Genomic DNA, 15,992 nt, shown 5'->3' on the forward strand with positions numbered 1-15,992 from the left:
GACACAATTTCTTTATTCTGACATTGGAGTCCCAAAGTTCCCTTTCATGCCATGTGGCCGGATCTTAAAACTCCAGGAAATGACCAAACAAATCATTCAGTTGAAAAACAGTCACTTGTGGTTCATTAAGAAGGTCACTTGGCCATAAGCAGCAATTGGACAATATCCAACCGTCAACAAAAATAGACATGAATGAACAAGAGGCTTATTGTCTTAAATGAGGTGCTGATTTGAAGCACATGTAGCAAAAAACTATTTTCTTGACTGAAGAATTTCTCTTGATATCTTAATAACAAATAAATGAAGACCCATGAAATTTGGATAAACAAAATAAACCACAAATGAAAATAGGTAAGATATATTTTAATGGTTAATATATGTGAACAGAGAAAAAGTTTGTATAGAAAGTTAAAACCATAAAGTCAGATAATTACATCTGGAAATGTTACATTTTTCAGGCCAATTTTTTGGAACTAGTTTTCTTGCAGAGTGTGATAAATCCTTCTTCCAGTCACGCCACATTCAATAATTTCAGATTCATGTCCATCCCATCAAGGCAGAGATCTTGTGCAGTCCACTTCAGGTGGGGTTTGATCACAAATATTTCCATGTTGGTCATTGTGTGATCAGCTGAAGAGATTGTCTCTTTGTAATGTTGCAAGATAACAATGTCAGGTAACATTGCCCCCCCCGCCCCCACCCCACCCCACCACCACTCAACAAACCCAACTCCAAGCATACCCCCGCAGCCTAACCCACTCCTCATTCCCCAAAGGCAGAGTGCTCCATGTCTCAATGATGCCTTCCCGTATTGGCCTGGTTAACAGTTGGACAGATTTCATTTCAATTAAGTACCGACTGGATACAAGAGGCGTAAGTAATGCAAATTTCATCTTACATATCTGACTATGGAAACAGTGGCTGCATATACTAACAACATTCCTGCAGTTCCAAGGCTGTGAGGTAAAACAGAAGGATACAACAGATAAGTTAATGGCAGCCATCAGCGTTCAACTTACAGGAAATGAAGCATGGTTAAGTATGATAAGTTATGTAAGCTGGTTAAAGGAAGACGCATAAAGGTCATGCATGATTTGCAACACATAATGCAAGCTGTGGTTAAAATATTCCATTGCACATATGTAAAATTAATCTGATAGTTTCAGTAACTCTGAGCTTTTTAAGACAAAGAAATTTAAGCAAGAATAAGAATTATTGAAAGAATTTGTTATGAAAATAATGTTTATTGTTTCCCTTTATTGTATAATAACTTCTGTACAAGAATTAAATTGCTAAACCCTCTTCCCCCAAATCCTATGATTTTTTTTCCAATCCCATTCTATAAGATTCCTAATACAGTAACTATGGATAGAGCAGATGCTATTTGATTCACTATAAGTTACACTGATGTCCCATGACAATCTTATATAGGTTTTTTGAAAATAATATTTTGATTAGTGTTTATTAGAAGATCTTCTGAATATCTATAATTTGCGAGAAAGGTTTGCACAGAAATATAGCTTGTTATAAAAGTGCTGAATCTTTTAAAAATCACTTCTAACATATGTAACCCAGTATAATAAACAGAGCAGAAGAGAACTCTACGTGAGAGAAGAGATCATTGATATGCACACAGAATAGTGAAGTTGAATTTTCCTCTTTCAAAAGTTCTAACCACAAGCATTATTCAATCATTACTCAATACGTGTACAGCAGGCCTTCAGTTTAAATGTACGTCTCAAAAAATGCTGAAATGTCATCCACTTCAAAAGACTAATACCTTCTTACCACATTACACGACTTTACTCTTTATTTATCCTCCACTTACTGTATCTCTACTTTCTTTTCAGTAATTCTGTCTTTTTTTCCTTAACTGATTAAAGATCTAGCAGAAAAGGTATGATTATGTGACGATATAACACTCAAAGGGGTTAGTTTGCACTATATGATGTGTTAATAAGTGAACAAATCTAACTTAGAAATCTTGGGGATGGGGGGGAGGGGCGAGATTTTAACTCACTTGAAATCCCATTCACTTACACAGAATTAAAATCGGGCCCAACCTTTGTGCTTTCCCAATTGGGTAGGTGTGAATCAAAACATTACTTCCCCAGCCACACGAAGACATTGAACCATTTCGTAGGGCAAACTAGATCGAGTCAAGTTATTACCATCCAAACGCAGGTGCCTGATCCTGGAGTAGTCCACAGGGCTGGTAACACGACAGAAGCTAGCCAGGTTGAACTCTGCAAAATGAAGATTCAGAGAATGAGTGACACTCACTGTATTCAAGTGGCCCAAGAAATATAGGCTGGAATTCCTCGACCTCACATGAAGCTGGGATTCTCTGGTCCCTCTGCTGTGGACAGAGATTTGGCTGAGCACTAAATTCTCTGTTCTCACTGGCAGCAATAATGGGGCTTGTGGGTCTGGAGAATTCTGGTCATGGATTCTGCTGGCAATGTCAGTCTGTGTTACCACATTTTAGAGGAATACTGAATATCTCAGATTTAAAATTTTGTAACTGGAATTTTATGCTCTCCTCGCAGTAGGTTCTAATGTAGGGAGAGAACATAAAATAACATGGAGGGAATCCCGCATGCCCCACCCTGGATTCAAATTCACGTTGGGGCAGACAGAGTCTTGGATGGGAAACCCATCCATGCCTCAATTAAAACCCTTAAGTGGTCTCTTAATTGCCACTTAAAGACCTTTTCCCACCAAATCTCAATTTTTAGGCTGGCAGGAGCCCAATGACTGAGGGTGGGAAACAGAAGAAGTTTTCACCCTCAATATCATCTCAAATTGAGAGTGAAATCTTTCTGTTTACCATCCACAGTCATTCGGCGCATCCATCGAAAGGCCCCTACAGACTGGGGTGCCCTCTCCCCATGGACTGGAGACCTACAATCCCCTCCACCTCCCACCACTCCCCCACCCTCTCTTTACCCTGGAGCTTTCCCCTGACAGCAAGATCCCTCCTCTTAGAGCCCCCAAGGATATGAGCTATCCTCCTCACCCTGGGACCTCTGCTAGTTAACAGCACAATGGTTCCCAGAACTTAGTCTCAGACATGGAGCTGCAGTACCTCCTCTGCGTTGCAGTGCTGTGTCTGGATGAGCTTGAGAGCAATCGGCTAAGTGAGGACAGATATTGTGCCTGCTGCCAATCAAAACTCATTGAGTATAAAATGGCAGTGGGCCTGTCAGATGTGGTGATGTTGTGTTCTCTGCCAATTCTCTGGATGATGAGCGCTGAGCACTCACCATCCTGAAAATTCAGGCCTACGTCTTTATCAAATTTGGGAAATAATACATGATATGCCACCATGCTGACCGAAACCTCGATTTCCTACAATACTGGAGATTAACTTTCAACTGAATTTAGTTGTTTTAGAAGAGTAACTAACAAAAGCAGACATTCAGAAGCATAAGATTCAGTTGGCTGTATTAGCAACTCTTAAGAACCTATGTCCAAGTAACTTTCCACAACAACATTAGGAAAGTAAGTTATGAAGTGAACATAAAGAGGCTACAAAAAGATATCAATAGGTTAAGTGAGTGGGCCAAGATCTGGCAAAGAGGGTATAATGTTAGAAAATGTGAAATTGTCTATTTTGCCAGGAAAAATAAAAAAAAATTATCTGAATGATGAGAGCTTACAGAGCCCTGGGGTGCAAAAGGATCTGGGTATCCTAATGTATGAATCACAAAAGGCGAGTATGCTAGTAATTAATTGGGAATATTATCAATTATTGTGATGGGAATTGATTACAAATGTAGGGAGGTTATGCTTCAGTTGTTTAGAGCACTAATGAGACCACATTTGGAGTATTGCGTACAGTATAAATCACCTTATTTAAGGAAAGATATAAATGCATCAGAAACAATTCAGAGAAGGTTTCCTAGATTGATACCTGGAAGGAGTGGATTGTCTTATGAGGAAAGGCTGGGCTTGTATCCGCTGGAGTTTAGAAGAGTAAGAGGCAACTTGATTGAAACATAGAATATCCTGAGCTGTCTTGATAGGGTCAATGTGGAAAGCGTGTTTCCTTTTGTGGAAGAATCTAGAACTGGGAGTCATTGTTTAAAAATAAGGGCTCACCATTTAAAACAGGGACAAGATGAAGTCCGGAATTTTACTGTCTTGCCCGAGGCTCGTAAAACCCCACCTGAGGCTAATAGAGAATGCCACCTGTGAACCTCGCCCGCCCCGATTCTGGAGTGGATGTGATGGTAAAATTCCACTGAAATATTTTCCCTCCGAGAGTTGTGAGTCTTTGGAACTCTCTTCCCAAAAAGGCCATGAAGCAGAATCTTTGACTATTTTAAGATAGAGGTGGATACATTCTTGATAAACAAGGGGGTGATGGGTAATTGGGAGTACACAGATTTGAACTCACTATCAGATTAGTCATGATCTCATTGAATGATAGAGCTGGCTTGAGGGGCTGAATGACTTACTCCTGCTCAAACGATGGTAGATTTCAAAAAGATGGGAGGATGCTCAAATGAAGCATAAACACTGGCGTAGACTGGTTGGACTCAATAGTCTGTTTCTGCGCTGCATGTAATGAATAGTGGCGGGAGATGCATGAATAAGAATAAAGATGGAGAAATTTCTCAGTTTAGTCTTGTATTTCTCCATTGAGTGTTATGTCGAATTGAAAGTGCTTTAGTTCACTATGTTACATTATGTTAGCAACCTGTACATCTAGAAAAGTTGCTTTGAGATATATTGACATGGATATTGTGACCAAACACATGGTGGACATGGCCAATTACCATCTACCGTGAAACCACCAATCACATTATCATAGAAAAAGCCAATTAACTATTTGGAAATCAAATCTTCTTCTTGAGTTACCTCTTAATCAGAGCATTGTGTAAATCACGTTTGATCGGAATTTACAATTTGATTGCAATGATACTGAGGCAAATATTTAGCACGTCAATCTGTATTTTAAGAGTATGAGAATTTTTAGGAAGAGAAAAAGAATTTAGTTTTCATAGTTCAATTCTTAACCTCCTTCTCCTCCCCACATCTCATTCATTTCTCCCTTCAGGAATACATCCAGTTGCCCCTGAATTCACTTTAAATTCTTTGCATCAGTTACATTCTATTGTAACAAAATTTTCAAGTCTTTTCTATTGGGGTCGACTTTCCGGCTTTGACCTAAATTCCTCATTTTACCTTGTGGCTTTTCATATCCCATTTTGTTATCCTAGTGAGTGAAATGCAGTCAGACTTACTATCAATTTTATTCGCCTGTAGGTATAGATTTTCTAGGTTTTCATTAACAAGGGGAATGCTCTTCAATTCATTGAATGCAAGATCCAACTCGATCAGTGTGGTGATGTTGAAGACTTTCTCAGGGATACCCTCATCAGTTAGTTCATTGTGCGACATGCGGAGATACTGGAGAGTATTCAGCTTCCTGAAGTAGTCCTTTGGAATGGTCTTGAGCTTATTATCATTAACATAAAACATCTCTACGGCTGATGGAGGATCATCAGGAAGCTTTGTTAATTGGTTGCTGCTCAAGTCAAGGTATGTCAAGGACTTCAAACCACTCAAAGACCCGCCAACATCATTCAGTTTATTGCCCTCGAGAATAAGTGTCGTCAGGTTTTCCAGTCCTTTCAAACCATTCCCAATCTTCGAGATCTTGTTTGATGAAAGCTTCAGTTCCACCAATGACTTTGGAAGGGAGCGAACGACATCCGTCAGATTGTTGTTGTTTATGTACAACCGCTGCAGGTTTTTCAGCTTTGAGAATACATTCCTGCCTACATTGTCGCTCGTAATTTGATTGTCATCAAGGACCAGCCAGCGGAGGTCAGTGGCATTTTCAAATGCACCACCTGGAATGCCAGTGAGTTGGTTGTTCTGGAGGTAAAGGTATTTTATTTGTGAGGGTACGATAGGGATCGTTTTAAGTCTGCGATGGTTGCAGTACATGGCGGTGGGGAAGATCACTGGACAGTCACACTCAACGGAACAAACTGGATATGCTGAGCCCTGCAAATTTGCTGAATCAAAATAACGATAGTATTCATCATAGTCATACTGACAAAGTATGCCGCTGACCAGCAAAGCAAATATAGGAAGGTGTATGAGCTTCATCTCAGCAATTGTAAAGCTGTGTGTAAAAACAAAGAAGAAAACAAGCATGGCATTATTACTCAGATCACAAAGTGGCAGTGATATATTTTGGTGGCGAGCTTACATTATTAATATTCAACAAGATATTTCAGATTTTCAATTCAATATCACAAACAATGTCAAGATCAACCTACTCAATGACAGGAGGACTTTTTTTTATTAAATCAGTACCGAAGGTCAAATGCTTTTCCTGGTGCCTAGTTCTGTAAACCCTCGAATGTCCCAACCAATGATACTGATCATGAGTGGGTTGGATTTTGTCATAGACTGCAGAACCATGGTGCTGGTAGAAAATATGGGGTTCTGACCCCACATTTGAGACAACGAGACCCAGTTGCATATTCTACCTGGAAGTTACTGCCTAATTGGCCATAGCCATACTCACTGTCCTATGAAATGTTGCAGATGAACTTGTGATGTTTCAGGCACAATACAAGGACCAGGGAGATGTAGACACAGATTTTAAAATTGCCAGGTTTTGAAGCCACTTGGAAAGGAGTGGAAACCCTGCCAGCAGATTTTTTGGCTGTAAGTAGAGCCTTTTCTGCAGGAAACCCCTATTGTTGAGGCATGGAGTCTCTGGTTCTGATGGTCTTCAATGAATTGATAGTCTCTACATGCAGCTGGGTGCTGCTCTACCAATATTACAATGCTGACAAGGCTGCAAAATTGCCCATCTTGAGTGATAATTGACTGTCCATCTCCATTGAGCAAGCAATCTGCTTTCTGAATCACCCCTGGGAAATTTCCCCATTGGTAGGACAAGCCAGAAGGTAGATGAGGGCAGTACAGTCGATGTTGTTTATATGCATTTTAGCAAGGCCTTTGACAAGGTACCGCATAGTAGGTTGTTACATAAGGTTACATCTCATGGGACCCAGGTGACATGGCCAATTGGATACAAAATTGGCTTGATGACAGAACACAGAGGGTGGTTATAGAGGTTGTTTTTCAAGTTGGAGGCCTGTGACCAGCGGTGTGCCTCAGGGATCAGTGCTGGATCCACTGTTATTCGTCATTTATATTAATGATTTGGATGAGAATTTAGAAGGCATGGTTAGTAAGTTTGCAGATGACACCAAGATTGGTGGCATAATAGATAGTGAAGAAGGTTATCTAGGATCGCAACGAGATTTTGATCAATTGGGCCAGTGGGCTGATGAATAGCAAATGGAGTTTAATTTTGATAAATGCAAGGTGATGCATTTTGGTAGCTAGAACCAGGGCAGGGTTTATTCAGTTAATGGTAGGGCGCTGGGAAGATTAATAGAACAAAAAGATCTAGGGATACAGGTTCATAGCTCCTTGGAAGTGGAGTCAAGGCGGACAGAGTGGTGAAGAAGGCATTTGGCATGCTTGATTTCATTGGCCAGAACATTGAATACAGGAGTTGGAACATCTTGTTGAAGTTGTACAAGGCCACGCTTGGAATATTGTGTACAGTTCTGGTCACCCTATTATGGAAAAGATATTGTTAAACTAGAAAGAGTGCAGAAAAGATTTACTAGGATGCTACCAGGACTTGATGGTTTGAGTTATAAGGAGAAGCTGGATAGACTGGGACTTTTTTTCCCTGGAGAGTAGGATGCTTAGGGTGAACTTGTAAAGGTTTATGAAATAATAAGGAGCATGGATAAGGTGGATGGTCGACATCTTTTCCGTAGGGGAGTCTAAAACTAGAGGGCATAGAATTAAGGTGAGAGGGGGGAGATTCAAAAGCGTCCAGAGGGGCAATTTTTTCACACAGAGGGTAATGAATGTCTGGAATAAGCTGCTAGAGATAGTAGTATAGGCGGGTACAATTTTGTTTTTTAAAAAACATTTAGATTGTTACATGGATAAGATTGGTATAGAGGGATATGGGCCAAACACAGCTAATTGGGACTAGCTAATAGTAAAAACTGGACATCGTTGACAATTTGGGTCTGCTTCCATGCTATAAACCTGACTCCATGTAGCTTCCCACTATTTATCAACTCCTTACCCGAATTCCAAGCCTGTCACATAACATCAAGAAAATTCAGCCTTTAGTATGGCAACTTGGAACTTAGGGTAGGAGTCCGTAGCTTAATGAAAATTGACCCATTGTATGTCAAGTAGCCTCAAAATTAATGAAAAGGAAGTCAACTGTGCTATTGGCTATCTGAGTTGGTTATTATTCTGTTACCTACAATCTCCTTCATGCCTCCATTACTTTTAGATTTGATTATTCCACTGTACCCCTGGTTGACTCCTGCATTCTACCCTCTGTAAATTTGTGATCACCCAAAACTCAGCTGCCCTTGCCCTGATGCACATTTGTTCACCCACAACTCCTGTACTCGGTGATCTACATTGGCTCCCAGTAAGCCAATATCTCAATTTTAAAATTCGCCCACTTACTTTCAAATCCCTTCATGGCCGCATCACTCCATATCTCCCAGTCCAAAAATTCTCAGAAGTATTTGCATTCCTTTAAATCTGCCCCCTTGAACCTCACAGGCCTGAGCTGCTCCACCGTTGTTGGTTGCGGCTTCAGCTACCATAAGGACATCAGAGCTGGAGTTCCTATCCCAAACCTCTATATCCCACTTACTTTACAACACCCCTCAAGACATGCCTCTCTGACCAAGCATTTGATTACCTGACTTAATACCTCTCATGTAGATCTATATAAAATTTTGTTTCGGAACATTCTTGTGAAGTTTTGTTATGTTAATAAAACTATACAAGTACAAGTTTATTTTTAAATTTCATTCTGTAAGATGTGAGTATCACCGACAAGGCCAGCATTTACTACCCATGAACTGAGTGGCTTGCTCAGACTTGTATGAGTCAACCACATTGCAATGGGTCTGGATATTAGGGACTTGGATGTAGCCTTGCTTTATAGAAATTACCACAAAGATTACAAGTTACAGGAACTGGATAGAAGGACAACACAAGAAAAGGTTGTGTGGTACCATATTTTTCATCGGTTAAAAGGTTGATGTGAAATCAGCTTCTGAGAGAAGTTTCCTTTCATGTTGATAAGTGTTAATTCTCAATGTGCTGTAGCAGGACGGAATTATCTAGAACTGGAATAAAGCTTTGTCAAGCACAGATGAAAGGGGAAATGCATGTGCATCTCCAAACTGTACTTCCATCATGCCAAAGAGCCAGGGGTTCAGAAGGTGAAAGATAAGGGCAATATTTTGCAAATGAATGTTTTGGATTTTTTTGGTGAGTTAGGCAGGATACGGCCATGTTTATTAATCATTATCTTTTGGTGTCTGCCCATTAGCTAGTTGGATAACTCCACAGCGTGGTCTGATACTCAGTGATGCAGATCATGAAGTTTTGTTCTGGGTAATTCAATATCAACCAAGGGGACATTGGGGATAGTACAGCTGAGCTTAGTCATTCTAAATTCAGCTCCCTGAACATTAGCCTCAGGGAGTGTACATGCAGGGCATGTATGACTACTGGAAAGGACCAGGGTCGAACTGGACTGCAAGAGGTTCATATTGTCTGTACAACCAGAAAAAAACATCTTTTATGTAGCACCTTTAAGGTAGTAAAATGTTCCAAAGGGTTTCACAAGTGTGTTATCAAATAGCACTTGATACTGAACCATATAAGGAGATGTTAGGGTGAGTTGCTGCCATGTATACCACCTACAAGATGCACTGCAGTAACTTGCCAAGGCTTCTGAAACGGCACCTTCCAAACCCAGGATTCTGCCACCTAAAAGGGCAAGGACAGCAGATGCATGGGAACACCACTAAGTGTTCCTCTCCAAGCCCCCCACTACCTCGACTTTGAAATGTATCACCATTCCTTTACTGTCACTGAGTCAAAACCCTGGAATCCCTCCTGAATAGCACTGTGGTTGTAGCTGCATTGCATGGACTATGCAGTTCAATAAGGCAGCTCATCACTGCCCATCTTCTCAATTAGAGATGGGCAATAAATGCTGACTTGTTCACATCCAATAAACAAATAAATACAATTCAGGTAGATCACCCTTTGTTTAAAAAGACATCATGTGTTGGCACAGGCTTGGTGGGTCAAAGGGCCTATTCCTGTGCTGTAATGTTCTTTGTATGACCAAAAGTTTGGTCAATGAAGTGGGTTTTAAGGAGTATCTTAAAGGAAGAGGGAGAGGAATAGAAGGGTTCAGGGAGAAAATTGCAAAGCCTAGGATCTAGGTAGTTGAAGGCATGGCTGGCAATGGTGGAATGATTAAAATTGGGGATGCTCAAGAGGCCAGAATTGAAGGAGTGCAGGTATTTCAGATGGATTGTAAGTCTGGAGGAGACTATAGAGATGGGGGGAGGGCATGCTGCGTCAATGGAGAGATTTGAACATAAGGATGGGAATTTTAGAACTGAGCAGTTGCTTAACTTGGAGCCATTGAAGGTCAGCAAGCACAGGGGTGATAAATAAATGGGACATGATGGGAGTTAGGACATGGACAACAGAGTTTTTAATATCCTCAAGTATGCAGAAGACCTAATGTGGGAAGCTGGTTAGAAGTGCATACAGTGAGTAAGTGGACATGTCACAATGAAAATATATCCAATAAACAACATTTTAATTGGTTTAATTTGTAAGTAGCAATTTTTTTCAGTGTGGATGAACAGAGGGATCTAGGTGTATGTGTACATAGATCCCTGAAAGTTGGGAATCAAGTAGATAGGGTTGTTAGGAAGGCATACGGTGTCTTGGCGTTTATTGGTAGGGGGATTGAATTTAGGAGCCACAGCGTCATGTTGCAACTGTACAAAACTCTGGTGTGGCCTCACTTGGAGTATTGTGTGCAGTTCTGGTCCCCACATTATAGGAAGGATGTGGAGGCTTTGGAGAGGGTGCAGAGGAGGTTTACCAGGATGTTGCCTGGTATGGAGGGGAGGTCCTATGAGGAGAGACTGAGGGATTTGAGGTTGTTTTCGTTAGAAAGAAGGCGGCTTCGTGGGGACCTTATTGAAACATATAAGATGATTGGAGGTTTAGGTAGGGTGGACAATGATAGCCTTTTTCCTCGGATGGAGAAAGCTAGCACGAGGGGGCATAGCTTTAAATTAAGGGGCGGTAGTTATAGGACGGATGTCAGGGGTAGGTTCTTTACCCAGAGGGTGGTGAGGGATTGGAATGCCCTGCCTGCTGCAGTTGTAAATGCGCCTAGTTTGGGGGCGTTTAAGAGATCCGTGGATAGGTTTATGGATGGTAAGGGTTTGGTTTAGGTTAGAGGGTCATTGTTTTTTAACTGGTCGGCGCAACATCGTGGGCCGAAGGGCGTGTTCTGCGCTGTAATGTTCTATGTTCTATGTAACCATTCTTTTATGTGTGTGGCTTATCATTTACCATGCCCCCAGAATTTTTGCCAATCCACTGTTCTCCAATTTATGCTGAATATTAGTCCTGTTGGGATGTTCTTATTTCCTGGCTGTATTGTCTGGTTTGAGGCCGGGGTCGCCCAATGACATTGTGAGTACAGCAAGTCTGCTCAGAACTTTCCCACAAATAAAGCTTACAAGGATCTCCATTTGACGAGGGGGAGATGTTTAATGGGTTGCTCCAGTTCTGTCAGTTAGACATTACTTCCCCACGCTATGTAATCAATGCATTTCCTGAATACCCAAATATGCCAACAATTCTGAAGATTTGCCTTTATAAAACATGGGCATTACATAACCTGAATGTTGCTGAAAAGAGAGACCTGTTGCAAATGCTTTTCATTTTGCATGCAATAGGACAAATGCAAGAATACCAAATTTCAAATGATCCCAACATTTTATCTCCTATAGTATATGTACAATGAGTAATGTAGAAGTGCCACAATCCAAAGGTGAAAAGCTTTGACCAGATGTTTCTTTTTCAGCAATATTGCATAATTTCCCAGGAAGCCTGCTGCAAATGAAAAAAGTAACATTTTTAGATGTTAATAAAGGCATATCAAATTATTTCAGTAAATCTACACAAAATGAACATTGCATTCAGAAAGAGATTGATCTGATGGCTACTAACTTCATTTGTGTTTTCTTTTCCCACAACATTGTTTTCTTGTGTTCCCCGTCATGTAATTCTGCCACTGGCTGGCGCCTATGATGAAATGTTCACTTATAGTTGCTGACGTTTTACAGAACTGAAAGGCAAGGCGAGAAGAAATCTCCTTTGGCTTTTCTGGTGGATATGATGGACTACCGGCGTAGGGGGCAGTAGTAGGGTGAAAAATATGGCCAGACCCAGTATCTCAGGTTTCTGCCCAGAAAGAAGCGGTAGCGAGGGGTTTAATTTCTTACTGGGAGATAGGTAGGGGAAGCTGGCAATGGTTGTGCCTGCCTCCCTTCAACTTGGTGCACTATAAGAAGAGAGTGTGCATTAAGCAGAGACAGTCATACCAACCTCTGATAGATGGGGATGAGGAGGATTGATTAGAAGAATGTGGCACCACCCACCTGAATTGGCATTAGGCCTGTCAACTCTGCCCAAAATTTGTGTGCCTATAGGGTACAGGAATATGTTTTGTTTTTTTGGGAGAACTGGGGCCCAAAGGGAAAATCACACACCTGGAACACTCAAAGACATTCGACCTCTGACCTTCCTAGAGAGGAACTGATACATCATTCCTTCAGAATTTCCCTTTCCCATCTTAGCAGGATCAAGACTGGGAGGAGTGTAACATGGGAATTTTGTTCAGCAACTGTGCTGAAGGACAGGGGGCAAAGGCAGGTCAACCACGTTGAGTTACAGTTCAGCCATAATTTCATTAAATGGTGGAGTAAGCTTGAAGGGCTGAATGGCCTCATCCTGCTCCCATGCTCCTCTGTGCCTAAGATACATCACCCTGCAAATTCCTGGGCCTGAGGGCACCATGACTGCAGCAGGTTGCAAGACCCACTCCACCATGATGATGGTGACGAAATGGGAAAGTTGCAGAGCCCATGATGCCTTTACACCCAGAGTCAGTAGGACATGAAATTCTCCATCACAAATGGGTGTTGAAGCAAATCGCACCAATTATTTTGAAGATGAACTATCTCCTAAGACCATAGGACATAGGAACCATCCAGTCCCATCAAGTCTGCGGCATTCAATGAGATCATGGCTGATCTGATTTAATTCTCAAATACACTTTCACCTTATCCCCATAACCCTTGATTTCTTTACTGATTAAAAATCTGTCTATCAATTTTAAACATTTAGCAACCAAGTCTCTACAGCCTCTGTGGTAAAGAATTCCACAGGTTCACTACCCACTGAGAGAAGAAATTCCTCCTCAACTCTGTCTTAAATGGGCGACCCCTTATTCTGAGATTATACCCTCTGGTCCGAGATTCTCCATTCTCTCCTTTATAAAAAAAGGGAAGGTGAATATGAAATGGGCATGAGGATTGAACAAGAGCAGCAAAAGCCCATGAGCAGGAGAACTCCAGTACTGACAGGGTTGATGGAATGGCCCTTCTGTCATGTTCTGTGACTCTGCACACAAATCCGGGTCAAGCCATGAACCAGTTGGAGAAAGCAGGGTTACAGAGATCGACAAAACTACCTACAATACTCAATATTTTGGAAACGGCTCTGAAACAGTTTGTTGTAAAGAAAAGTGATAAGTGTTTAGTAGTCCAACCACAGCTTCGACAACCCTCCCCTCATGCCAGAATGGACACTTCAAAAAAATGTCCTGGCATTAAAATTCTTTGCTGCAGTTTAGATTTGTGGTGTGGGGTCACTCTGTCTAAGCCAGTGTTGATAGATCCTACATGAGAACATCAATTTAAAGCACAACAAGGTCATTAGTGGTAATGTTTTCAGTTACTCATTGGGAGCAGACAATGGTTGTAATTAGTAGAACAGCATCTGAAAAAGGCGAGCTCAAATCTTCTGATGCATAACAGCTGTATTCCAGCGGGATCATAACAACAAGATTCCTTTAAAACCCTCTATGTCCTTTCGCTTCATTTGCATTAGGTGATCCTGAAGTGAATTGTCAGCATGCATTTCTGTTCAATGAAGAATAACATTTAGATTACAAACTCACACCTGGTTTGTAAAAGAAATCCCTTCACTCCCGCAGTCGTTTTAAACAAAAGGTTGAAATTGAGATTCTGGTAAAATCAAATAACTACTGCATTCTCCAAGGTTGGAGCTCTTAAAAACAAGTTTTCTCTGAGAACAATGCTAGTAATTTTACCAGCGTGCCATGGTCAAAGATTAAGACCTCCAAAGGGCGTTGCTGCTAAAAAATTCCGTGCCTCAACCTTTGTCACAGTTAGCACCAGAGGACTTACATTTTAATCTGGAAGAAGGTGATATTGTACACTGGGTAACTTGTAAAGGGAAATCATGATAAATTCAAGTAATGGGCTTCAAACTAAATAAATAATGTTCCACAAACTGGTAACACTACCACCTGTGTCATTACCTCTTCTATCTCCAAATAGATGCAAAATGTTGAATATTACTTTTGACAGTTTTTCTCCTACGAACAAGAATCTGGCTCATTTGGAATGAACAAAGGCGTTTATCTAAGACAGATATCCTCTGGAATGTAAGGACAAGAGCTCTACATACTTGTTGCTCAGTGCGTTTGCCCACCAAAGTCCTCCACATAGCTGGGGAATTCTTTCTGCAATAAACCTAATGTATCGTATGACAACTGCAGTGACTTCTCTTGCTGTATTGTCTCAGTTCACTGTAGTCAGTACGGAGTGGCAATTAGTTAGGGAATACTTTCTATATAAATGAACATGCTTTGGTCTGGTAACCTCAGAGTGATGGCTTGTTCTCTATGTGTGGCAGTCACAAAAACACGCACCATCAGTTCTTTGTACATTTTGTTAATTGGGTTTTGCATGTCACTTTACCAGAACCAGCCCTCCACAATAAAATTACCATGCTTAATACTATCCACTACACTGCAAAATAGCACAAACACACACTGTACTCTAAATAGTGATCCTCCGCAGTCTAGCTGCAATATATATGTCTACATGTATTATGTATACATATATTATAAATATATATATTACTCATCTTTTCATTTTTCAAGGGTTAAAAACAATGTTCCAAGCTTGTTTTCTGCATAAGAAGCATTTCTGAATATAGCTTTGGAAAAAGGAAACACATTATTTTGACATACTTTCATGCTGCATAAATTATTAAACCAAAACTGAAACCCACTTGCCTACCTTTGCTTGATGCCTTTTTGTTTCTTAATTCCAAAGGATGAGCAACAGCGAAAATGAGGGCAAGAATCAAATATTAAATGCTGTGTACTGGTCTCTGGAGAAAGAGGAGGCTGCCAGACTCCTGTGGCAGAGGCTGACAACAACAGTGGGAGAGGTGGATACCCCTCAACTATAAAGCTGCTATGTCATCAGTCTGGGTCTGTGCTCTGGTATGTTAAATAACGCTGAAAATAGAGCCTATTAACTAAATGCAGGAGGATGGCTGCAGCTTCAGTACAGATAAGACTTTGGAGTAAGAAGTTTTTTCAAAAATGCAATTTGCATTTTGTCATATCGAACTCCACAATTTCCCCATTTTGATTCAATTATGTTTTTGGTAAGTGTACAGCAAAAATGAATGGTGTATGCCAATAAGTTCAGAATGACTTCAAAGTACCTAAGTCTGTGGAGAATGTTACTTAACGCTCGACTAAGGGAGCAATACTTTCCATGTGTTCTTATTTCCTGAGAGAAGCAGTTGCGAAAGAACAGCACTCGTAAATAGCATTAACTATAGCTGAGCCCTGGCTAAAATGCTTTACAAGAATCTTGTGTTAAGTTACACTATCCCTGAACCTATAACAAAGAATGGCTCATATCCAAGTTCTGTACAGCTGCTGAATGGAAATAGAAGGA

At 40.8% G+C, this 15,992-nt stretch overlaps 1 protein-coding gene across 2 annotated transcripts; it reads right to left on the reverse strand.

Moving 5' to 3' along the window:
- Positions 1 to 705: 705 nt before the first annotated feature.
- Positions 706 to 15,753, reverse strand: lum (lumican). 2 transcript variants are annotated; one of them, XM_080191325.1, is made up of 3 exons: positions 15,318 to 15,753; positions 5,253 to 6,142; positions 706 to 2,246 (listed from the first exon to the last, which is right to left on the reverse strand). In XM_080191325.1, the coding sequence occupies exons 2-3, from the start codon at positions 6,124 to 6,126 to the stop codon at positions 2,095 to 2,097; spliced, it is 1,026 nt and encodes a 341-aa protein (XP_080047451.1). In that variant the 5' UTR covers positions 6,127 to 6,142; positions 15,318 to 15,753; the 3' UTR covers positions 706 to 2,094. The 2 variants fall into 2 exon arrangements, with proteins under 2 accessions (XP_080047451.1, XP_080047450.1); XM_080191324.1 differs by lacking the exon at positions 15,318 to 15,753 and adding an exon at positions 12,154 to 12,211.
- Between the last annotated feature and the right edge of the window lie 239 nt (positions 15,754 to 15,992).

This window comes from Carcharhinus amblyrhynchos, chromosome 6 (genome assembly GCF_965287045.1).
Source record: "Carcharhinus amblyrhynchos chromosome 6, sCarAmb.v2.hapA, whole genome shotgun sequence".
NCBI classification, from domain to species: Eukaryota; Metazoa; Chordata; class Chondrichthyes; order Carcharhiniformes; family Carcharhinidae; genus Carcharhinus; species Carcharhinus amblyrhynchos.